Source organism: Lissotriton vulgaris, chromosome 1_1 (genome assembly GCF_964263255.1).
Source record: "Lissotriton vulgaris chromosome 1_1, aLisVul1.2, whole genome shotgun sequence".
Classification (NCBI taxonomy): domain Eukaryota; kingdom Metazoa; phylum Chordata; class Amphibia; order Caudata; family Salamandridae; genus Lissotriton; species Lissotriton vulgaris.
The window spans coordinates 1,081,233,260-1,081,259,737 of record NC_141685.1 but is presented as its reverse complement, the minus strand read 5'-3'; the positions used below and the strand labels follow the sequence as shown (position 1 = coordinate 1,081,259,737).

Here is a 26,478-nt window from a genome sequence, read left to right as displayed (position 1 = left end):
AGCGGGCTACGCGCTCCGAAAAATAACTGGATTTGGCCGCTAAGATGGCCAATTTGTAGTTGTTTAGAAGAGCCTTATAATTAAGACGGAGGGTGGGGCAGTAGTTACGGCGCCAGCGGCGCTCAGAGCGCCTGAGCTCTAATTTCAGGCATCTGAGGTCGTTGGTAAACCACTTGTGAGCATCGTGAGGGCGGGCTGATCTGATCTTTTTAAGCGGAGCAGCCTGGTCACAGGCCGAGGAAAGCCAGGTGTTAATGGCAGCCGCCTGATTCTCCACAGAGAGATCGGTCAGGGTGGGAGCCGATGAGGACAGAGAGGAAGAAAGATCATTAAGATCAGTCTTATTCCAGGTCCGGGCCCAGATGTTTTTGGGCAGGGGGGCTTTCTCGGGCTGAGATAGGTGGATAGAAAAAGAGATCAGAAAATGGTCTGACCAAACACAAGGAGAGATTGAATCGACCGAGGGACTGCAACGTAGAGACCAAATCTGGTCCAAGGTGTGGCCATGAGAGTGGGTAGGCACCGAGACGTGAGGCAGAAAGTTAAGACAACGAAGGGTGGCAGAGAAATCTTTAGAGGAGGAATCCTCCCTTGGATCGCCCGGCCAGAAATTAAAGTCCCCGAGCAAAAGTATCGAGGAGTTATTTACAGCCAGAGTGGCCAGGAGGTCCTGAAGGGTGGACACAAATGAAGGCATGTTTTGAGGAGGGCGATACAGAAGGATCACCGTGAGGGGAACCGGGAGGTTAAGCGAACGGGCCACCAGAAAGTCAACACCAGAGATACTAGGATGTGGCAGGAGTTGGAATTGTAGAGAGCGGCGGATTATCATAGCCACTCCACCACCAGTTTTTCCGTCAGGGCGGTCAGCACGGAGGGCATAGTGGGTGCCAGGAAGGATAGCCAAGAGGTCAGGAAGGGAATCCGAGGAGAGCCAGGTCTCAGTGAGGAACAGGAAGTCCGGGGAAGCAGTATCCAAAAGGTTAAAAAGAGCAGTTTGGTGTTTTACAGCAGAGCGAGTGTTAAGGAGGAAAGCAGAGGCAGCAGGGTAACCAGGGGGAGCACAAGTGAGGGGAGGCGTAGAAGAAGTTAAAGAAGGGGGGGTGGGTGAAACCGGACCAGAGGGGGGGGGGACATAGAGACCATGCGAGGATAAGTGTTCAACTGTGGAAGGGGAGAGAGGGGTAGAAGCAGAGAGAGAAGACAAGTGAGCGGAAGAGTATACTAGAGGACGGGCAGGGTCAGTCGCCCCTGGTCCCGGCCCGTCGCGGACGGGCGCAGACGGGCTTGCCTTAGGCGCGCCTTCGGCGCGCCCGCTGCGCCCGTCCGCTGCGCAAACGGTGAAGGCACATGTTAAATAGTGGAGCTAGAAGGCGTGACTAGGGGGGTGTGGCCAAGAAGTGGGCGTGGCCGGGGGCGCGTCCGCTGAAGGCGGCAGGCGAGTGGGAGTGATGCCGCTGCAGCGTCAAGCTCGGCTGCGCGGGAGGGAGGGACGAGGGCAAGGTCCCTGAGGCAGGTGAGGAGAGGGTGGGTTTAAAAAGCGCACTCAAGCGCTGTGAAATAAAACAATCAGGGCTGGAAGGAAAAAATAACACTAAGTGCTCCCGCGGAAGGCAGGGAGTGATCCTGATGAAAATGAGCTCGTAGTCAGCTCCTAAGTAGCGTCCCGGAGGGGCGTGGCCAAGAAGTGGGCGTGGCCGGGGGCGCGTCCGCTGAAGGCGGCAGGCGAGTGGGAGTGATGCCGCTGCAGCAAAGACGGTTCTAAGGTTTGATGTTAAATTACGCCCGGGACAAACCAGTGTGCCTGCTCCCACCAAGCTGGGGATCAGGGGTGCAATTCGATTAGCCAGTATTTTAGCGAAAATTTTCATATTTACATTTAGAGAGACAGAGGTCTGTAGGAAGAACAATCATTAGGGGATTTCCCTGGTTTGAGCAGGGGGACTATTGTAGCCTCTCTCATTGAGGGGGTCATCAGTTTATTCTCTACCATCTCCTCTAATAAGGAGACGAGGTGTGGAATAAGCAGGTGTTGAAAGGCTTAGTAAAAAGCGACCATAAGACTATCCCATCCCGGATCGTTTCACCCCTCATTGATGTTAATGCTACCCTTACCTCCCTAGGGTCCAGAGGTGCCATGAGGTACTCTCTGTGGGAGTCTGTCAGCCAAGTCATCTGTATGTGCGTTAGGTATTCCTCTGTAGCTTTATCGTCCTGTGTAATGCGAGAACTATACAGCTCCTCATAATATCTGTGGAATCTGTCAGCAATTCCTGACGAATCGTATATCATTCTGCCGTCCTCCCCTGAAATGTATGCAATGGTGCTAGCGTACCTTAGGGAACGCTACAAGTTGGCTAGCAGGGCTCCAGGACGCTCGCCCTCCCCGTACACTCACGCTGTTGCATATTTGCCCAAATGTTTAACCTCGCTCTCTGCTGTGTCTTGATTTTTTTTCCAAGGTTTTTTTTTTTAATGTTATCCAAGCATTTGCGCTTGCCTGTACTTTGGTGTTCCTGCTCCAAGCGTGAAATTTCTGACTAGTCTTATGAGCCTATTCTGAATAGAACGCAGTACCCCAGCATGCTTTGATGTAGCCTCCCGCTAATAAATGCCTTGAAAGCTTCCCAAACCATCAAGAAGGAGGTGACCGACCCAATGTTTCTCTGAAGAAGGTCTCAATGACTGTTGCCAATTCCGTGTGAAATACCTGGTCTAGTAAGGAGTAAGGGAGGAACTTCCATGTGAATGGTGCAAAGCGTTCTACAGGGATCTCCAATTCCAACTGAACCGGTGAGTGATCTGAATAGGTCCTTGGAAGAGGCTCGCAATTTGTGACCTGGGGAGAAGGCTTCTGGACACCAACCAATAGTCAATCCTGGTGTGGGTGTTATGTGGAGCAGAATAATGCATAAACCCTTGGGATGTGTTGGGTCTCTGCCTCCAGACATCTACCAGCCCCAACTGTTCATTCAAATCCTTGATAGCGCTTGCTGCTTCTGCCGGCCTTCTAGGCAGGCCCCTAGACCTGTCATTAATGGGATTCAGTATACAATTAAAATTCCCCCCCCCTATATATGCGGACAGTCATCTACCTTAAGCAGACGCGCCGCTATTGCATGGTCCTGGTGCTTAGCCTCCTAAGCCCATTCCACTAGTTAACTGAGTTGCTTCTCTCATTTATAGGCTCCTATGACCCTCCCCTAGCCTCCTTGTCTGTGGGGCCTACCACCCTGCATTGATTTAGTGCATTATCGCAGGTTAAGTGTACGCTCTGGAATGTAAAGCATCCAAAGCGAGCAACCCCGTTAGCCCATTCACAAAAGAACTTCTCATCCCCCGCCCCCCCCCCCCCCCCTCCCCATCACTGGACTGAGTTTATCGTGGGCAGCGGAGAAGGTAACACCGCCCAGCGAACACAGTCCGCCGGAGGGGAGTCCGCCACGTCTCGTCCTCCAGACTCAATCAAAAGTAATTGAAAATCTTAGATCACTGTTCCCCAGAGCCTGGGGCGGTGTCCTCCTGCATCGACCGGATCTTCGAAGAACCTTCTCAGGGCCTGTCGCCGTCTCTTTTTTTTCAGAAATTGCAGTGCTTGCTTAGGATCATTGAAAATATGCGCTTTCTCATCTGCGTGCACTCAACTTTGCCGGGTAGATCATATTGTAATCCTAATTAAGATCTCTCAGCTTGCGTGTTACTGGCAGTAACTGACGTCGCGCTTCTTGCACCTGTTGCGTCAAGTCTAGATAGATGGATATATCCATACCCTCGTACCTCAATGATTGTAGTTCCCTGGCTTTTCTGAGTGCAGCATCACTGTCTCTGTAGTTACGTACCCTTGCAATAATGGGACGCGGTGGGTGCCCGGCGCTGGCCTGGGGGCCAGAGATAGATGTGCACACTCTAATATGAACATGCTTGAGAACGTTTCTTTACCCAAGAGCGTTACCAGTAATTGTTCTATGAAGAGCTCCATGTTTTGTATATTTGTTGATTCCGAGATGTGGACGATGAGCACGTTATTCTTCCTTGAGTGTGCTTCCAAATCCTCAGCCTTGTACTTGACGGAGAGCATCACTTTATCTAGTTTCGCGGTTGTGTTCAGGGTGGTGTTCAGAGTGTCTGATACTCTTTACTTCACTGTGTCCAGCCTCGTGTGCCCTTACTATGTTTCCGAGATTTCTCCTCTCACTCATTCCCAACCTTCCTCTGGTGTATCAAAGAAAGGGTTTTTTGAGTTAAAAATCTCTTTGAGCCTTGCTGGAAACAAGGAGTATGCACTGGACTTTAGTTACCCTCATTATCATTTTTAACGTCCTTGAAAGAGCGCCTCCATTGTATTTGCTCCGTCATAGGCAACCTCTGGTCGCTCCCTGGCCATTTTCAGGATCACATCCCTATTGCAGTAATTCTTGCATGTTCAGTCTGCTTATTTGTCCTTCCTCTCCGGCCTCGCCTCCAGTCCAGGCCCAACCTCGCATCCTCTGCAGCTCCTCCAGCAACGCTGTTCAGGGCGACCTGAGGTTCAGCAACCAGCGCCTGTGTCAAAACCTCCTTTTGCCCAGCCTCTGTCCGTTCCACTGTATTTGTCTGTCTCCGGAGCTTCCCACTGCATATATCGTTCATTCCAGGTGTGGGGCGGTACACCACTTCTTCCTCTGCCACCAGCTTCAGTACCCACAATAGTCCGCCCGCTTGAGACAGCCCAGCTTACGCAGCTTCCTCTGACCCCAGGCAAGGAGAAGGGGATGGGGGGGGGGGGGTCGGGGGGGTCATTTCCATGATTATGGCTTAGTTTCCTGTACACTCAATGGAGGATTATGATGGATTTGGGGACTTCAGTTGGTGCTCTAGGAAGACTCATCAGCCAAGTCACCCAGAAGACTCCTCTTAACACCACGAAACAATGAATGCTCTTGAGTTGTTTCTGTACCCCAAGCGTGCTGCAATTTGCTCTTCTGTAGACTTAACCCGTCAACCTTTTCAGAGCCTCTTTTGACTAGGATGGAATCTATTATTGAGCAGTCTGCTTCTACATTGGAAAGCTGACAAATATGCTTCAAATGAGTAGGCTTTTATGGTGATAGGAAATTTTCCATAGTCAAGGCAGGCAGCTTGTGACCTGGAGTACTGGAAATGGAAACAAAATCATGAAAATGTCTGAAAAGAAAATTATCAAAATGCAACATCATCCCTAAGCCAGCTCAGTTCCTCAGCAGCACTTCCATTTCTGAATTATACCATGGCATACATCAAATATTTTTAGAATTTCTTCATTTCACAACCGCAGAAGAATTTGTTTTCTCATTACACATAAGCAGACAGAGTGATTCACCACCTAGTTAGTGGTGGTGAAGCTCTGTATTCTTTGAATATGGAGGACTAATCCCGTAATTCACACCCCACTACTCCACATCACGAATCACCTCACTTGCACTCATCATACAGGAGCCTTTGAAAAGATCTCTGCCAAAGTGACCCTTCGGGGGACGCTTAGGGCATTGCAGTGCCTGCCCGACAAAGAGCACTGCACTATGATGAAGCATGACATCCTCTAGGGGATGAGTGAGGGCAACAGGGAACAGTCCTACTGACTTTCTCCATCAATGATCCTATTCCGGGCACTCTCTACCACTTGAGAGAGAGACCCTGCCCCTTTTTCTTTGGAGCATCAGCCCTTTGATAAATCTTTGATTAACTACAGGAGCACAGCCTTTTTGACCTTATAATAAAGCTGCCAGGGCCCCTCTCCTTTGAGCTAGGGTCTACATGATACAATATTTATATATGAACCAAAAGTAAATTACGGCACACCACAAATAATACACAAAGACTTCTTAAGCCAGGCTCACTAGCGTCCCCAGGTCAGCTTCCCAAGTGCCATATCCTGTTTACGGTCTGTTGTTTCCCAGTTCTGTGAGGTGATATCCAGTCTAAGATTCACTAGTGAGTTTGAGTCTTAGAAGTTACACAATGGGTTGGGGAAAGTCAAGTGATCTTGCGCTGTGGCACATAAGTCACAGCAATTTCTCCCCGAAGCCTGGCGGCCCGGTATTTCCTCTTTCCCACTCTTGCTGGAATGTCAGGCAGAGTGTCCTAGGGCATGTCCGTGGCCCAGCAAAGAGCAAAAATCTGGGTCCTGTGGTCGGGTGGCAGGCTTCCAAGGCACTCCTCTAATCATATGGTACATCTTCCTGAATCCGGCGGCAGCTCTTGGGTGCGTCTGGATTTGGGTATTTGAATTGTTGCTCTTCTTCTGCGGGTCACGGCCCACTCCTTCATGTATTCATGCTGCTTCTGGTCGACAAACCCTTTTACTTCACCACAGCCCACCGTTCTGGCATACCGGGGGCCACAAACAACAGCACTCAGGGTGATGGCCCTTTCTGGTCACAGCACTGCACAGGGCGACAACCCTCTTCTTGTCACAGCGATGCACCAGGGCAGCGGCTCTCAATTTTTTCCATGGCCCCCACTTTGCACACAGTGGTCCCGAGCAGTACAAATAAGAAGACTGCCCTCCTCCGGTCTCGGAGCTGCACAGGGTGGAGGATCTTTTCTTGTCGGTTGCGGCACCAAGGGCGATGACCCTTACTTTTCTACGTGGCTTCCAACTGGTATGAGTGGGTCACAACAGTGCACACAGGTTGACAGCAAGATCGGGGCAGCAGCCCTAGTAGACTTTCACAATCTGCTTCCAGAATCCACTTTGCAGGATCCCTACTAAACCTAACTTCCTCTAGGTGATCATCTTCTCCTCACAGGGTCATCTGTTCTTGCATCAGGCAGAAGCTGGTGCTGCAGGTGCATTTTAATAATTGTCCTGGGTGAGGTCCCCTCACCCAACATGGAAGACGAGCAGACTTTTAGTCCCCCAGTCCTGGTCGCAACAGGCAGAAAAAGAGTGAAGCTTCTCCACGCTGATGTATAGTTTCAGTTTGACAATTTGGGATTCTCAAGCTCCTCTTCTTATAATCCATTTCCAAAACCGACACAAATGTGATTTAGTGTCTCTGTCTTTGAAGTTTGTGTTCTTGGGGTCGACCACTTTGAAGTGCCCACTCCTCTGTTGTGCTTTTCATTCAGAGCAGTCTAATAGTTGTACAGTCTCCAATCTTGATAGCCCCAAACAGAAGCCATGGGAGTGACTAGAGGTTCACACCTGGGTGTCAACCCGAGTGACCTGCATTAAAAGGCTACCAAATGACATGATTCCCTTATATAAACCATCTATTTCCTGAAATTTGCCCAGGTCCCCTTTGACTTCTTTCGGAATCAAATAGTCCCTTTTGAAGTATACTGACAAGCCTTGCTCTTCCTTCCTCCGGTGTGTGTCCCACCCAGCTTTCAGGAAAGCAGCAATCCACAAATCTGTCTGGAGCGAACCCTCTACATCCACATGTTCCTTCAGCCAGCCCTGGGAGTTCCCATTCTGGACCCACAGGCCTCATGCGCTCTGCCACTCAGAGGCAGTTCTGCATCATTAGCCAGCACTGGGAGTTCCCAATCTGGACCCACGGGCCTCCTGCACTGTACCACTAGGCACTACTGCATCATTAGTACTGCACACAAACCTGGGTGTAGCTTTTCATGTCTCCAGGTACTACTGCCATGGGCATACATAACAGTGCACCATGTAAAGACATGCACAGGCCTCCATGCACTGCTGCCACTGGTATGCAAACATAATGGCATGCTGTGTACCGCACGTGCTTTTTGGTACTTACATACATCCTGAGAGAGGCCAAGGGTAAGCTAAGCAAACAGCAACCGAATTTCAATTGAGTGGGCCAGTAAGCCGCATTCCAATAGCATAGATAAACCGGCTTGGCCATGCTACTGATTACTCATTACAAAACAGTATGCTGCCACCATCGTGCTCATGCTACCTAGCTCTTGGTAAGGGCTGTAGTCCTTCACAGCTTTGAGGGTAGCGCAGTGTGCACCTCTCCTGGTCTGAACAGACCGCAATCTGTGACACAGGCCTAGGTCATGGCACACACATATGATACGCGTTCACCCATGACCACAATGTGTTCCCAAGTATCCAGCTATCACTGCAACTGGGAATCTCAGAGCAGGGGTACGTGTCTATTACCATGCAAGAGACGTTTCCGTCCAAACACCAGTGTCCTCGGATTTCTTTTCACCTGGGTGAAGTAGAGGATTCCGAAGAGAATGCAGCCCATCTAGTAAATCTTTTATGCTTTTCACCAATCTTACTTGACACATCGAGCTCTAGAGAAAGTTATTACAACAATTGGGGGATGATTCTCTTAAACTCATTTAAGCCAAGGCGGATTTGGTTTGCAATTTGGATTCTGCTCTCCAGGTAATTGCCTTGTGCTACCCCAGGATCGGGACCTCCAGATTCAGCAGGGAGGACTGATCCTCCTTCATTACCCAGCACTGCTGAACTTAAAGCGCCTTGTTCCTGAAAAATTGGCAAATACATACCTTCACGAAAATTCCCTTATCTTGTGGATGTCTTGACCAGGGTCCACTTTGAGCAATTAAAGAAACTAAGATTTCAGGTTGCCTTTCCTACTGATTGCAATGTCCAGCTGCGGACATTGTAAGGCTTGCAGATTTGCTAGCAGTCGAGAAAGAACATTAGAAAGTCCTCTCTTTTTAACCCCCCTATTTAAGATTGTTTGTTTTTTAACTATTTTACAACAAACGTGGTATATTTAGAACTGTTTCCGTGCAGTAAACTAGATTGACCTAACAATACAACTCTTTAAACGGAGAATCCTAGGACACATAAATGCTGTTGAGAAACTGGATGGTGGTTATGCCACCTCACTTGATGTTAAAGAAGTTCATAATGTAAATCTGAGAGCGTGAATAGTTTTGCAATTGACAGAATTTCAAAAACTCGTCAGAAGCGGGATTGTGAACTGAGACTGAGTGAACCAGTGTGGCGCCATAGATTTGACTCTTGTCCTCCTGAGGATATCGATATCAAATTATTTGGAAAGGTTGAGTTTGAAATCTCTGATCCAGTTGCAATAGTTTGACTTTTCCATAACATGTGCACATTGGTAAGTATATAAAGGTTAATAGTAAAAATATTGTTGTACTCTTTCAGAGAAGTGATGAGCTAACAAATTAATTGAAACTGACCATTTAGCATGGGGCAGATTGATTAGGACAAAAAAGAAAACGGGATAGGTAACTATTGGATATATTTGCTGATGACATTGGGAAAACTGAATTGAAAGGATGGCCAAGGAACCGGAATTTTAAATAGGCCGAAAGCTTGAGTCCTGGAGGAAGCATAAAATATACCTATACGTTCAATGGCAGCAAGAGGAAATTGAAGGGCCGGCCACCTGCACAACCTCCCATTTTCACAGTAAGTACAAAGTCGTATTGTGGTCCTCTAAAAGAGACTGGTGCCAACTATTGTTTTTATTGGTTATAGTAAAAAAAAGGAGTTTGACCCCTTAATGTTAAGACGGCATGCTTCATCACAAAAGGCACTTCTCAATGGCCATCCTGTTGGTGGGCTCGCTTGAAGGTTTATTGTCCGGTTTCTGTGTGGAAGTTCCCGAAGGCTACTTGCTTTTTTTTTTATTGGTGCAGTAGAGTTGATTTCATGGAAGAGTGAATCTTCCACCTACTGAGGATCATTGTGAATATAAAATTGTGTTGATCGGTGGAGAGTATGTATAGTTGTGTGACTTTTATCCATGTAGCTTCGCTAATCTAAACTGTGCTCATTTTGATTATATGGGAATAGTGTCAATGGAAATGAAATTATAGCCTGTTTCCAGGGTAAACAGGCTTTGTCTGGTACCAGGAGCGGTCCTGTAGTTATAACTAAAGCTTTCTCATAAAGTTATTGGTGGACGCTGAGATAGTTGGCCACTGGGCTCCTTCCCCAGTCCAGGATTATGGAGTAGAGGTTAGAAGCAGAGCCCAGGGTACCCTGTTAAAGAAGTTGATAATATTTCTTAAAGAAATCTTATTTTGAAAGGCCTAGTGAATCCAAAAGTGGTGCAAAGATATGTCAAAATATTTTGAGAATAAGACTTAGTATATCAGGAATCGGATTCCTGCTGCTGATGCTGTCCTTAACCCTGATTTGTAGTTATTTATGAGCATTGGGCACCATTGGATTCTTTTTCAGGAAATATCATTTGAAGAAACTAGCTCTATCATGCCATCACAGAGTCCTTCCTATTTTAAGGGAGATCTGAGTCCCACTATATTGATAAGAGGGATGCGAGGAACTTACCTTCTTTATCACAGAAAGTGTAAACCTCTTTAGAGAGGACCCGAGTGCTTAGAAAGGGGTTGGCTATACACCACTTCTTAATAAATAGGGACTTAATCCCAGAAACGTTACAAATTATTATCTGATCACTAATATTCCGTGGATATAAAAAAAATGTTTTAGATGGTTGCACTCTACAATTGCAAGAATATGGGGTACTTAGTATGATTGTTTGAGGCGGACAATCATTTTTCTGACTACACAGAGGCCTACAACTATCTTGGTGATCTTGCAGTCAAGTATCAGGGGCACAGGGGACGAGACATTGCTTATACTAATAGATCTAACTGCGGCTTTTGACACCTTCTACCACCCTGTCCTATTAGATGTGGGGAAGTGGTGGGGTGTCAATTATCCTTAAGATGATTAGAGTCTTTTGTATTAGATCGGAAAAGCAGAGGGGCGGTGGGGCAAAAGACTGCTGATAATGGTACTGTACAGGGCGCCTCAAGGCTCTTGCTTATCCCGGTTCCAGTTTAATATTGAACAGGTCCAACCACTTTTTCGTTCGAAAGAGCATACGAGATGAGTTGAAGGGACTACATAGATGGCGCAAAAAATGTGTTTTGATGGACCGGTCATTTAGCTATCGGTCGTCAGACTGTTGGAAATATTTTTGCTATTAGCTTGGTTTGTATGAAAACTGTCTGGGTATCAGTGCTTCAAAAACCCATAGGTCAGATTACTGTTTTTTTTCTGTTGATCATTCACTAAGTGAATATCATCACGCCATTCGGCTACCACTTGGAACTGCAGAGAATGTACGAAATCTGATCTCTCAGGAGGCTAAATCTACTTTGAGTCATGTTGTTGGCACGAAAAGCAAGGCCTTGTTAACAGGGACATCTAAGGCTAACTGGAGTAAGCTGCAGAACTCCTCCCTATGAGCAGGATACGTCCTGCCTACAACTGCTCATGCTTGGTTATCTGTTTAGGCGACAGTTCACTTTGTCACTCACAGTATTTATTTATTTATTTATTATAAAGTTTTATATAGCGCGAACAAGACCCGTGGGTATCAGAGCGCTTTACATAGAAGACGTAGAAGATAAACAAATATATCAAACGGTTATACGAATAACATAAATGAGGTAGATGATATATATTCAAAACACACGAGTAGTTAGCGTTAATAGTCTGTTGGAATAAACTTCTATCCCAAGTAATATAAGGGGACAAGTATGAGGTAGGTCGTTATATGTTCATGAAAGTTCTACTCTAAGTAGAGTATTTCTTCATCAGAAAGTTCTTCACTTCTCGTTTGAATGTAGCCAAATTCTGGGTCTTCCTAATGTTAGGAGGGAGTGAGTTCCAGATTCTGGGGGCAGCTCCTGAGAACTCTGTCATAGGTTTTCTTCTTACGGAAAAAGGCTGGCCGTAACAGCAACTCCTCAGCACTCCTAGCTGGTCTATTACCCCCCGACAGCTGTATCTTCTTCGCTAGGTAACTTGGGGTGTTGTGGTGTAGCGCTTTATGGGTGATACATGCTATCTTCATTTGGATTCTGGCTTCATAAGGTAGCCAGTTTAAAGCCTTCAAGTGTGGGGATATGTGATCGTATTTCCTAGATCCGGTGATAATTCTTGCCGCAGCGTTAAGGCAGGCTTTCAGAGGCGCTGTGGACGTTTTTGGTAATCCAGCTAAAGTGGTGCAGCCATATTCAATCCTCGAAATGACTAAAGATTGGATTGCCAATTTGAGATCCGTCTCTGAGATGAACGGTTTCAGTTTTCTTAGGTAATTCAGGTGGAATCGTGCATTTTTTGCCATTGAGTTAATGTGGGCTTTCATGTCCAGATTCTCGTCCAGTGTGATTCCTAGTGATTTCGCTGACTTGATTAGTGTTGGGGTGCAGTTTAGCGCAGTCACGACTTTCGTCCATTCCTTTATTTCCGTATGGCTCCTAGCTGGTGCGATTAGTAGGAACTCTGTTTTGTGAGCATTTAGCTTCAGCTGATTGGTAGTTAACCATTGTAGAGCCGTTTTTAATGACTTGTTCATTAGTTCAATGTCTTTTAGGGATGTGTACTTTAAGTATATTTGCGTGTCGTCTGCGTACATGTGATAGGATATCTGTGACTTTTGGAGAATTTCTGTAAGCGGTTCGACGTATAGGTTAAAGAGATCTGGGGATAACGTCGAACCTTGAGGGACACCTATTGAAATAGGTGCTCCTGGGTATTTGAAGCAATGTTTCACTGCTTACTGTCCAAGTAGGATGCTGTCCGCAGACATGCTAGTCCCACACAGTTTATCAGGAAAAAGTTAGGGGCTAGGTCCTTCCCAGTTTTGGCGAGCGCCCTATAGATGCTCTTCCTAGAGGACTGGGGCACTCGAACAATGTCTTTTGGAAGTGCCCTAAAGACTTGTTTATTTGAGTGAGCTGTCTCTGTATTTAAGTACTACATAGCCCCTTGTAGCCTAGCAGCTAATGTTTGTTTTATACATTACGTTTATGATGATGTTAGCAACGCTTGTTCCCCCAGGGAACCTTCTTCGCGGCAGAATCCTCAAGAGAATTGTGCCTCATAGAGTAGGTGTAAATAAAAAGCCGTGTATTATGCTGTTGTCAAGAACTGCTTAATAGTGGTCAAAGTGGTTAAATGTGGCGTGACTGGACCTAGCATGCCTTGGCCAGTCGGAAGTACATTTCTAGAAAAGAGCTTGCTACTAAGTCTGTCCTCCCCCCAACTGTATCTGTTTTCCAAGTATTGAGTGTGGAGCAGACCACTGAATTCTGTGATTGTTTTTTTGGTACCGAAAGAGGCCCCGGAGAGGCAGAACAAATAGTCTCTGGTAGCCCTTTTCGCAACTAGAATACCCCAGGCCTCTTCTACAATTTTGAAGGCTTGGTATCCGCAATGGGGCTGGGAGACGTTTTTCTTTTCATGATAAGGCGTGCTAATAAGTGGGCTGCTTGCCTATTGATCAGTGCTTCACTTTGGCCCACTGAGGGCATGCAACCATGTGTTTTGGGATGGTAGTCAAAAAGGCAGCCTGATCAATGACACCTTGAATTCACAAGCTAGGGTCTTATGAGAGGTATTTAATCATTCGGCTGCTTAAAATGTAAAATTCGATGAAATGCCTTATAGAAAAGTATTATGGTGGATGAAATAGCTGACTGCAATAAAAAGAACTGACTAGGCATCTCTCTTGCCCCCTGTTCTCGGAGCTCAGGGCCATTTGCCCCTGAAAACATAAAGCAACAGATTACTTTTTCCTCTAGTCACAGCCCTCAATAATTCAGTCTGTGGTTGTTTGAATTGGTTTGAAAAAATATTGTTTTTTTCCGTTAGTTTTGAAAAAATATAGCTTTTGAGGTTTGGCCTGGAGGCATGGAACTATTTTTAAGCTAATGAACCTGGGAGGACTTATTTCCTGGAGGCCTGATGTTTTTGCTTGTCATTTCCTTTTTTGCTCAGGGAGCGGGAACAGGAGATGTATGGACCGAAGAAACGAGGGCCGAAGCCGAAAAACTTCCTGCTGAAGGTAACGTGGAGTGCAACGCATTGAAATCAACGATTTTCCTGCCCCCCTCTCTGAGCATCATTTTACTTCCTGGTCAGCAATTTTTATCGGTTGTTCATGCTACACTGTGCCTGCAGTGTAATTTCCTGGTTAAGGTCCTGCATGAAGTAGGGCAGGGCACAATGAGTGGTTGTGTCCCATACTTGATCTGTGCACATTTGTGCTACCACCAATGTTTCTCTTTCAAGACCATGCAGTCGGTCAATAGGTGCACGTTCATTCTTCTGTGCATATGGGCCAGCTGAGCTTATCATATAAGAATGTCCCTAGTCAAGAGTACAGTCACCCTTTACTATTTCAGTCTCTCGCATGCATTATGCCCCCAGTTTCTGAAGAAACTGGGGTATGTGGTATGTTAAAAAAAATGTATAATGTGCTCAGCTGCATTGATAGAGGGGCCTCCTGGCGCTGATGCGACAAAAGCAGCAAAAAAGAACGCTAGTGCACTGTAGAGGGGAACAGATGCAGCTAGGCTGAGAACAGCCAGGTCGTTAACTGCTTCCAAAAGCTCAAAGGGTTTTGGATCTATCTTAACTGAAGAGGCAGAGTTCCATAAGGCTGGAGCCAGGACTCGAAAGGAGCGTCCTCCCATTCTGGCTCTTCTGATGCAGGATATATGGGCCTATTTCAAACCTGCGGAGTGTAAGCCTCTAGTAGGCAGATACAGATGCATCGAGGCAGCCAAACTGGGGTACCCCTTGCTTGTAAAAGATCTTATGAGAGATTCATAGGGCTTTTAACTGTGTACGCTTCTTGATGGGCAGCCAATTACGTTTGCCAAGGAGTTAATACATGGAGCAGAATTTGGGGAGGGAAAAGAGTAATCTGGCAGCTGCATTCTAGATAACTTGTGGGCAATTTAAGACAGATCTTCTAGAGCCCAGATATAGAAAGTTACAATAATCCAGGTGTCTGATAACTGATTATATAATCAGTTGGCGGACTAGTCCAGTAAATAATCCCAAAGTGCCAAAGAATGAGCCAGCTAGGATTCTGACTTGAGTTTTGAAAGATTGTGAGCTGTCCAGCCATGTGCCAAGATATTTTTACCACAGATTTGGTTCCGGGAGGAGGGGGTCATAGCGATTCTGGCCTTTGGGTGTGTGATTGCCTAACTCCACAGATTCCTTACCAACCTCCCTATCTTTCCTGCTCTGCGAACGTTTTTATCTACATTGGGTAACCCTTGTAGGTCCTTAGTCTCTGCACACTGGTCAAAAAGCACTCTGTCATGTCTGTGTGCTCAGGCACAAAATGTGACGAAAAGAATCTGTCTGCGTACAGTAGTGGCTCCTATAAAGGCACTGCACACCTCACTTCGGTGCTGATGCCGAGTTGAACAACAACACTTACCAGCATGCAGAGGAACAGCTCAAAACAATCCTGAACCAGTCTGATGCCTGGGGAATATTATAAGGCACGGTATCTGCAGCTAGATAGTCTCTACCAGATAAAGCATTACATATGGTAAGTAACTGGTTATTTTGAACCAAGCAACTCCAGATGAGGTTTCCAGTTTCTTTTCAATGGACCTGCTGTATGCCACTTTTGGATGGCATGCTTTCTGGTGGGCAGCATCACAGTCGGCAGATTAGTCCCTGTTATCTGCCTCTCTTCAGAGTGCAGCTTACATGTGTCCTTGGGCTGAGGGGCTCCATGCTCTTTTTCAGTTAATTTCTACTCTACGGAAAGATTCACTCTAATAAAGTGCTAAGGCAGAGGATAAAAACTTGCATAAAATTAGTAATGATTTCTCTCTTCAATCCACGGTGCTTGCTATTATGCATGACCACTTGGGCATACTGAAGTCTGACAATTTCAGGCCCCAAGCAGGAATGGTTTTCATTGTCTTGGTCAAAACCCAACTTAGTTTTGCTATCCTTGCATTTTGAGAAGATGCAGTCATTTTTACTGGTCAACACGTCATCCAAAATGGAACTCCATTCCATGGTGTTTCATTGGAATTAAACATACCCCTCCTTATCATAGTATTGGAACTTGTGTAATTGATACCATGACACAGACTCCCAAGAACTATCGAGCTATAGGAAAACTACCCAAACATTACCCAGCACCTCTCTGCTCCCCCTTTTCCTTCTGCCTTTCCCTGGGCTGTACTAATTCTGTCTTATGCTTTTGTTATCCCCAGGCCCGAGCCCAGGCAGATGCCTTGCGGATCAGCGATGTACACTTTGCAGTCAAGCCGGGGCCCAGCACCTCACCGAAGCTCCACTCAAGTGCCGCTGTCCACCGTTTGAAGAAAGATATCCGCCGCTGCCACCGCATGTCCCGTCGGCCCCTTCCCCGCCCGGACCCTTTGTCAAGTGGCGGCACACGTCCACCCCCTTCCCCTTTCTCGGAAACTGTGCGCATCCTGAACCGCAAGGTGAAGCCCCGGGAGCCGAAGCGAAGCCGCATCATCCTGAACCTAAAGGTGATCGACAAGGGGGGTGGAAAAAGGCCGCTCCCAGCAGCATCGGCACGGCCTAAAATACCATCCCGCAACCGCGTCATAGGCAAGAGCAAGAAGTACAGCGAGAGCATGCTGCGCTCTCAACTGCAACACCTCAAGTTTGGCTCCTTCTCGCTGTACGGCAAGCCTCCCGTCGCGAGTCAGGAGGGAGAGCGCGGGAAAGTGCAGGACGGCGGGAGGCCCGGAGCCAGCTCTGCCACGAGCCTCTGCCCTCCAGGTGCTATGGCTTACGACGATGATGATGACGAGAGCAGCTCGAGCTCGTCGGAATGCCCATCCCTGGGACCACCCCGCTCCCACCTCGTGTCCCCGCCTCCGGAGACCCCGAGCGCAGCTGTACCCGACTGGCGCGAGCCTGAGGCGCTCGACCTGTCCCTTCCGGCCGACTCCGCGGCCAGGAAGCGGGCTGCAGCGCCACCTGGTGAGCAGACTCCATCTTCAGACCTGGAGGAGGAGGAGGACGAGGAGGCCGGTGGGGACTGGCGCCCAGATATGTCGCCCTGCTCCAACGTGGTTGTCACCGACGTAACCAGCAACCTGCTGACTGTCACCATCAAGGAGTTCTGCACTGCCGAAGACTTTGAGAAGGTTGCTGCGGTAGCCAAATAGGCTGTGTGGGTCCCTCGGGACAGGAGTTGGGCGGAGAGCAAGGACAATTATGTTTTCATAGGTGCTAAACTCCAGTGTCATTTCGGTGGTTAACTGCCATGCTTTCCTCTCAGGAAAGCCTATTCCTGATTCCATCCATTCCTCCTGCATTTATGTATTTTTTGCAGTTTGTGACTTCTGACCAACCTACACGGGCCAGCTCCATCCCAGGAAACCTAGTCCAGTCGCACACAGTGTTGACATCACAGCTTATTTGCCTGTGTTGGTTTTGAAATATACCATCACAGCAGCCTATATGTTGCTGCAGTCGTGATGTCAAACTGCTGTTTTTTTTCTCTGTTGGTAGCTAGAGTGATGGCACCACAATGCGTTTTCCAGTATGTTCGTCCTGTGTTGTTCCATCACAGGAAGGTATATGCAGGCAACGTTTGAGGCCATCTCTGTTTTTTTTTATTTCTGTATATCTGCCATCATCATATTAATTTGATAGATTCACCCAATGATGACATCCTACTGCTTTCTTCTTGTTCACTCTCAATATTTCCTGCATCAGAGGAATCAATAATGTGCTACAGAGTGATGCCATTTCTGTGGTTTTCCACTGTTGTTTTTAATCTACACGGTCTCAGTTATGACATCACACTGTTTCCTTCTTTTGCTTATAGGCTCCTATCGCACCAGGAAGCCTTTTGTCATGGCGATGATATCACAGCTTGGCTTTTTGTGCTTTTGAAAAGGGGAAATGACTTAATCAGCCCTTTGACTGCGGTGGATGTTGGAAATGCAGTTTTTTGTTGTTGTAGAAATTCACAGCAGAATGTGAGGTGAGGTATGCTTTAATTCAGCATAAAGGAAGTGCTATTGTGTCCCCTGTGTGTATGTGTTGACTATTTGTGGGGAAGGAGCGCAAAGGCAGCTAATGCCTTGCCAGCTGTTCTTTTTGTTATATTTCTGTGGAAATTACTTTTTACATTTTATTTTATTCAATTTCTTTCTGTATAATACCTGAATGTTTCTGAATGGGTGCAGGTATACCACTGCGCAAACCATCCTTAATTCTGCTGGAGTTGGCCAGGTGCATCTTATTCGCTACTCTGAGGTTGCTAATTTATGTTTTTTGACCAGAGATTCCAAGCAGAGGTTTCCATCCCCACCTGATACTCCATCCCCTCACGCCTTCTCGCTTCTCAGAGGAAGGAAGCTTCCACAGAGGTGTTCTTCCCCAGCCTCATAGCATAACTGTGTCGAATCCCTTAGCAAGTGGCTACATTTTCAGGAGAGGCAATGGGCTAGAGGTTAGGACCCTGTCTTGGTACCCAGAAGCCTTTGTTCGAGTTCTATGCTGCAAGCCCAAATGATACTCACTGACTTCTGTTGCAATTAAGTGAGCACTTCAAAGCAGCCTCTCCACCGTATTCAGATCTGTTATTTATTCAGTATATTTATCAGTATATTTAGACTTGCTCTAGAAAAGTTTGAGATGAAATTAGGTAGAGATGCTGCAAGTACCCTGGAAGTGGTTTTGGGTGCTTACACCGTGAACTGATTGGTGGGAGCTCATCATTGCAATTACGTCTAATTTGCCAAATCCCCTACTGGGTTATTCTCTGTGTACTGGAGGTGATAATTCATTGAGTGGAAAATATGGGGCCTCTGCCTTTAGGATTAAGAAACCGGAAGCTATCCAGGAGTGCGACATGGTTAGACGCCGGGCTATTTATTTATTTATGTTGTCCTGCCCTATGCTTGCCTACAGTTTTCGTCGGGAAGAAGACTGGAATAGCAAGATACATTCTTCCTTTACATATATATGTATATTTAAATGCACACTGTATATGATGCTATTTACTACCATTGGGAGAGGCTTGGGGCTATGATTCACCAGAGGCAAAACCTTAAGTGGATGAGAACGCCCCTCCTCTCAATCAACAATTGTAATAAATATCATATTGCACTCTGCACATTTGCATATATTGTTTATACCATGCTGTTTTGTCATGTCAAGTAGTCCTAAACAGAGATATTTGACTAAATCCAGTTTAAAGGGTTTTAATCCATGCATTTAGAGCAAATCACACAGTGTTTCTATTATGTATTCTGCGAGACCGTGGGCAATTTTTTCTCACATCAGTTATACTTTACTGTGATAAGAAAACAAGTTACTTACCTGTAACTGTAGTTCTCTACTATTGGAAGCTTTCATAGATTCACATGCCTGAATCAGGGACTCCCATCTCGACGACGGGGAATGATTCAGGCATGTGAATCTATGAAAGCTCCATTACTGGAGTAAGAAAACAAGTTACTTACCTGTAACTGTAGTTCTACAGTATTGGAAAATATCATAGATTCACATGTAGTTCTCCAGTATTGGAAAATGTTACAGATTCACATGCCTGAATCAATCCCCGTCGTCGAGATGGGAGTCCCTGATTCAGGTATGTGAATCCATGAAAGCTCCAATACTGAAGTAACTTGGAATTTCACCCTTGCATTGTAGCAATAAATGTATGAATGTGTGTTTATTCGTATATATGCTAGAAATAATGTGTTATAGAGCCATATTTATTTTCACTGGCATGGCATAAATATATATATATACACACACACATAATTTATCTCTCTTCACCACAATTAACCATTATCTTACCCTGAAATCCGTCTGATAGAGGAGCAGGGTAGTTAAACTTGGCTTCCTGCCAACTATTGGTGAGCCTTTGTTTGGTTTAATGATCAACCATATACGTAACTGAACATCCCAAGTGAGCAACAGCAACACTTTTTAGCATCATTGATGAGAAGACTTCAAGCAAGCTTGGAATTAAAGCGATGTCCTTTCTTAATTTCAATAGCAAGAAAGATCTGGAGACAATGCTGAGTTCAGGTTGCCAGCGGTGGTAAAGTGACATTGCACTGGCACAGGTGAGCTGTGGCGGACACAGCTATGTGGACGATAGTCTGTAAAAGCTGTTTTTTGTTTAGCATATAAGCAGCTTTAAGTTTAATACATTGTGATGAGCGTGACTGTGTAGCAGTGCACTTAAACTGATGCATTGTATTTAGAATAGAATGCTGTTGTAAAAACATTTAGTAGGTCGTTGAGCAAAGTCTGTTAGTTGTTTTAAGCATGTCAAGTTCTGTGATTGTGATAGAGAAAGACATTTTACATTTGTGCAAAGGGAAAAGGGAGAGCAAAGGTAATATATTTAGTCCAACAAAAGCTATTTTTTGTGACAAGACATGCACTTATTAAGAGATTCAAGATATTGCATTGAGCGTGAATGCTGAAAAGTTGCTTTGTTCATCAAGTATTTTTCTACTTTTTTTGTATGTTTCTGTGGTTGTGATTAATTTCCATGAAGTACAAAACCTGTTTTAGCTTCTCACCGTAGTTCAAAATTCTTGCTGCCAAGCAGCGTGCCATCAGACGTAGGAGGTGCACTTGCAACGAGTTGCTGAAACTGGTCAGGGCAGATTAGGTGTTCTGGGGAGCTTTTGGCAGCTCTAGCAGCTCTATCCACCCATCACATTGCACTATTCTGGCCACAAAAAGAACACCCAAACACCCAAGATGGTAGGTTGTTTCTAGGTAGTGGTGGCAAACGTGTTATGTAGCAGATCATATTCGACCCAAGCGTCTCTTTTAGGGCAGAAAGGGACTTCCAGTTTCAACAAACCGGTACCACAGACTTGTACTGTCATGGTAGCGGCAAACCAAACTCCGTCATTTAAGACGAGTCATGCTAAATTTGGAACCACCCTCTCTTCCTGTAGGATATACATGCACTTCTATTTACATAAACAAGAACACAACCCTATACCGTCCTTGTAGTGCTAAACACATTTGAATTCTGCAGGTGCCATCATCGCAGTGCTATATTTAACCCTGCCCATGCCTCCGGTAGGTGCTCCGTTTACTTGAATTCACACATTTTTAACGCATATCCTGTCCATTAAAGGCGTTCTGTGTTGTCATCAGTCATTGAACTGACTAGTAATCATCTGATGAAGAGAAGAGGGAATGCGCTGCCGGCCCTTGTGAGATTATTTTCAAACTCTGATGGTAATTATTAAAAATAAGAAATTCAAAGGCACCAGTTCACGTCTTCAAATGTGTGTTGTAAACTAAGACATTCACCTTACCTAGAGAAAAAATATCTAGACTTGGCAGACTATTTAATTTTTTTATGAGCAGTAGTATTGTCTAGGAGATTACGTAATTATTTTACCCCACCCCCTGCTGCTCCATTCTCGTCCCCAAGAATAAGGAAGTTCGCTTTTGTGCCTTCCTGTGGCATTGGTATTGGCTCCCTGGACGGCGTTTTGGCAAGGTAGGAATATTGGTCCACAGTTTAGTAGTTTTAATACGAGACATGGGATAACGTTAATTCCAGGTTCCTGTATTACGATGTCATCACAAGGTGCTTACCTACAGTGCCATATGGAATGAGGAACAACTTGCAGAAATCTGTATTGTCACGCACATTTCTACATGTAAGCCTACAATTTTTGCCATATGTTGCTCTTCTCTTTTGCATATAGATGTGTGCCCGAAGTTCCATGCTATATTACTGCACCCAGGATTACCAGGTGTGTTAACATTACACTACTTGTAATCCTGTTTTGGTCATTTTTCGGGAAAAAATGATTATTGGGTTCCGTGCTTAATTTGTGGAAAAAGAGAGTGCAATGACCCATGTCAGAAGCCCACTGCATACTACACCAACCAGTGCCCTTGCCACCACTGACAATGGCAGTACCCACACAACTACAAGCCATCACACTCCTACAAGTGAGACAATTCAGATCATTCCAAGCTCCCAAAGCCAAACGAATGGCTTGGGCGGCAGGTATTAGTCAAGTTTATATGGAATTAATAAACAACTGTTGTTGTGCGCACAAACCACCACCATGTGGCAGACTGTCAAAAGTGCTGGGGTTGCCAATTAAGTGCTGAGCACCGGAAAACACCGCCTTAAACTAGATGTGCCCAGCTGAACCCCTGTAATTGTAAGTTCACTTACAAAAAAAAGTACATTGATGTATTTTAAAAATAGATGTGTTTTAATCAACATTGTTTGAACAGATGCAGTAGCGCGTGCCCTTTTGTCGTAGCATAAAATGGAAGGAAAAAATCCTGCACAAGAGAACATAATAAGTGCAAATCTGGTCAGTAGTTTTATTTGTCATTTGCTCCTGCTTTTCTACAGACTGAGGTTACCCTGTAAGAAATATCAAAAGCTGCTAAACTAGGCCGCAGTACACTTTCTGTTCAGCAGTACTTCCTTCAACAGAATTCATTTGGAGATGCTAATGAAATATTGTGGCCGGGGTAGATTTGTGTCACTCTACTGGGATCTGCGGGTCTGTCTGCCGTCTGAAAGTGATACAGGCCTCCCCCCTCGACCACATCCTCTACTGTGACAGCTTTAGGTACATGAGTCTCTGGTGTAACGTATGAAACGTACACAGACTGCGGTGTTAGTGAATTTAATTTAAAATGCTGTGTATTTGAGAATAGCAAATTAAAATTCCTTGCATGTATGCTGAGGAGTAGAAACACTGAGGAGAGACCCCTGCTATGGGTATAGGAACACAGGGAAAAGCTTGTATGTGTTGTGTATAGGGGTTAAATAAAGACCTATCATGAAAAGGAGCAACAAGGAGAACTCTTATGTCTGTATTGGAGCACATATGTTCGATCTTGTGTATTGAAGCACTGAGGATGTTGTGTATGTTCTCGGAGAAAGGATGAAACCTCCCATATGCTTATGTAAACATTGACAAGTAAGAACATGTATGTTGGATCATGAAAATGTTCTATATGTGGTCATGGTCAGTATGTTGGAGTATTGAATTGAGTTTGAAAAAGACCCCCATGCAAACGTTGTATCCAGAGTTCCCTCTGTCTGCTAATGAATGTCAAAGAGGCTACATAACTGGTGTTTTTCTTGGAGAAGGGCCCTCCTTTTCTCACTAACATTTAATCACTCCTTTTCATCCGTCCTTTATTGAATGAATCACTCAACCAAGTTACACTTAAGAATTTGCCCTTGTTCGTGGCATCTTTACCAGAATGTAGAAATCAAATTTGTTTAGTATGTGTTTTATAATTTTTTCTGTGTGTGTGTGTGTGTGTGCGCATATATGTATGTGTGTATATATATATATATATATATATATACATACATACATACAGAGAGACGATACTGTTTATTCCTTCTTCTCTTTCTTTAATCACATTGATCAAAATTCCCTACAGATGAAATGGATATTTGTGTGTGTGTTTTTTGTTCATTATGTTAAAATTAAAACAATGAAGCTATATTGTATTGAAATCCAGTGTCAAGCTGGCTAAAACGTATCTTGTGTAATTTAAGAGTGGCTCAAAGCGCTGTATTCAGTTATGTGGGGGTAGGTTTTTGGTGGGGTTTCGAGTTCTAGTGCTTAATTTTGTGTGTGCTCTGAACTGTATTCTCATGTTTGCTTCTCTCTGTACCCACCAACGAGAATTAGGACGTGGAGATGGAGCAAAATAAATTTTAAATAAAAAAAATACCCACATTCCATTGTGCTGTCAAGTGTCTTCAGTGGGTTGGAGGCCCTAGATAGGGTGCTTTTCAGCCTTGCATCATGAGATCTGAAAGAAAATGAATGTAGAAAAATGTTACATGAGGCCCTAGAACTGTTTATTTATGATCTCTTAATGCTGAGAGATCATAGAAGGGGAACGTGAATGTTGGACATAGACCAGAATCTGGGTGGGCGGCTGTGGGCGTGTGACGCAACGCACATTTTCTTCTCTTTTCTGGTTGGTCTCTGGGCATGAGGGTCTGGTCAGGCAGCAGCTCAAATGTCAACAGGCGAACTTGAAATAAGAGCCCAGTACTTGCTATACCATTTGGGAGTACTTGTGCTTTGTTCTCTTGAAAGGACTTGGATGTTGGCAGAGCTAACCCAGGACACCGGCAGAGCTGGCAGTGTGTTCTTTGGGTTGGAAGTTGGTTTTGATTGGAATTTCAAATTGGATGGATCTTAAAGGTGATGAGCACGATAGAGGAAGTAGAGCTCACCTCATTGTCAAAGCGAAATTCCAGGTTTTGAAGTGGATGGGAGGCATGAGGTGGGGACTGATTAATAGGTTGGGCTATGGATTTGAGAAATGGATTGTTTCATTTTCAGCTGGTTTAAGCACTAGGTATTCAGTAACCACCCACAGTTTGGTAGCTCATGGTAGCCAATACATAGGCCTAGCTAGGTGGCTGCTGGGAGGTAATATTCGAGCCGTATCCATGGAAAACAGTGCTACTTGGACCCGAAGGAGATGATGGCGCCTAAGGTGGAGAGTGAATAGACGAGGATTCTTACAAGCTATGGTGGTCTTTGACTGTTCAAGGAATACTATTCCAGTAGGACTGCTCAGTAAGATAGAATTCAAACCTAGAACATTATGTGACCATGATATCCAAATATGTAAAATGAAAACCAAGCAATCTGGAAAGTGCATTAAAAATAAGTCAGGCAGTTACCTAATTAACAGACCAGAGCTTCACCTTTGGTCAGTTGAAGAAAGCTCCATGCTAAAATCTATATTTTTTTGTGCTGTAGTTATAAACTTTGTAATAGAGCAAGTGAATGGAAGCAACCTATAAACGGTAGATACTAATGAGCAAGTGGCAGGCATTTCTCGTGGGAAGAATGGGGGGGACGACTGATGGAAATGACACAAGTGTTGGCAGCAAGGACTGGGTGTACTGCTTCAGAAAGAGGCTATTATAATAAATATGGTTCAGCAGAAATGTGTAGTGTCCAGCACAGAAAAATAATATGGAGACTCATCTAAAATGTGTGTAAGTGTGAAATAATAGGCTTTAGTAGTAATCAAGTATGCACGAAATAGCAATTAATAAAGTAAGTAAATGTATTCGATCAAAAAAAATGGATCATTTACAGAAATAAAAAACATCATAATACAATATAAAACTATTGAATAAAATTGGATAGGAACATTATTTTCCAAGTAGCAGCAATTACAATTAAAAAATAACAGTTCATTTCAATCAATACTGTTTTGCATGTAATAAGATTAAGTTGATAAAAACTTCAAACGTTTCCGCCATGCATAGAAGAGATACCTAGTTAGTGCAAATACAAGCCACCTGGTATTATCAGATGTAAATATCCTAATGGAATTAGAGGGGCGAATACAAGATAAAATGTGGCACACAGGGATGATCCATTTTTTCCGATGATCATTGTATGCAGGACAGAAAAAGTGTTCTCTAGTCTCTGATTTATCCCGACACACAGGGAATATAGATGAAACAAGTGCGTTGGCCCAGTAACAACTTCTAGTGTGTAATGGTAGGGTCCCATATCTGACCTGCAAATATAAAGCTCTAGCCTGAAGCGGCTCAATGTCATCTAAAAACTGTTCAAAGGCGAGCTCGCTTTTAAAATTAAGAACATTCATTGTATGCGAGCCATTGGTACTTTTTATCAAAAATTCATGGTCCATAAAAGCCCAGAACCTTTTTTTAAAAATCTGAATAGTCGCCTTCTGGATACACCCTGGATCATCCCATAAGTAACTCATACTAAGCTTAATGAACCATTCCCTTAGTTGTTTGAGCCATTTGATGGGCCCCGTGTTTTTTAATGTAAATCAAGAAGTTCGCACATAGCATACCTTAGTGGTACCTTAGTGCTGTTCACCCAAATTCTTAACCAAAAGGTAAAAGCCCTTAAGATAGCATAATGTCCTATACATCTTAACCCTAAATCAGATCTGAGGGGTATTAAAGGTGTGCATCCTGGGAGGTTGACAATTGCCCGTGCAAACTTATTTTCAGCCCTGGTCAACTCTTTTACATTATCCAGGCCCCACAGCTCTGCCCCATAGAAGGCCGCTCCTAAGCCCTTTGCCTTATGAATTTCTAATATAGGAGCTAGTGGTCTATAGGGGGAAGTTCTAATCTTGCACAATAGCGCTCTATCAACATGTTGAAGAGTCAAAATACTCTTTCTAATCTGATTTGACCAGGATACATCTTCACTTATCCTGATACCCAAATAATCAAAGGCTTTTACTTTCTCTAGGGCCTGGGAGTCCAGAAACAAAGATCCTGTGCTTTTCTTATAATGGTTGAAAACCATGTATTTTGTTTTACCACAGTTTATCATTAATCCACTACTCTGGCAAGCCTTTTCAAATCTATTTAGCAAATTTTGGATGCCACTTAGAGTTTTTGCAATAAGTAGCGTGTTGTCGGCGAATAATAAACAAGGGATCTGTTGACCAGCCAGTTTTGGGGGGGTCCCCACCACAATTAAGAAGCTCCCCAATAATACTATTTATGAAGAGGGTAAAAAGAGTGGGTGCCAGGATGCACCCCTGACGTACCCCGTTCTGTATAGATATTTTCCCAGAAAGGGCGGCTTCACTGCTCCATCTCACCTTTGCATAGGTTTCACAGTGCATACGGATCAGGATGTTAACCAAATAAAGCGGCATCCCCATGTCCCTCAAGGTGGCCCACAGCTGTTCCCGATTTATCGAATCAAAAGCGGTCTTCAGGT

At 44.8% G+C, this 26,478-nt stretch overlaps 1 protein-coding gene across 1 annotated transcript in view; it reads left to right on the top strand.

The window, feature by feature from the left end:
- CBX6 (chromobox 6) overlaps positions 1 to 18,858 on the top strand; it is a 98,803-nt gene extending 79,945 nt beyond the window's left edge. The window contains exons 4-5 of the mRNA XM_086963407.1: positions 13,712 to 13,778; positions 15,967 to 18,858. Of these exons, the coding sequence (XP_086819533.1) occupies positions 13,712 to 13,778; positions 15,967 to 16,899 (1,000 nt within the window). The 3' untranslated portion in view covers positions 16,900 to 18,858. The remainder of the gene's footprint in view (positions 1 to 13,711; positions 13,779 to 15,966) is intronic.
- Positions 18,859 to 26,478: the final 7,620 nt, after the last annotated feature.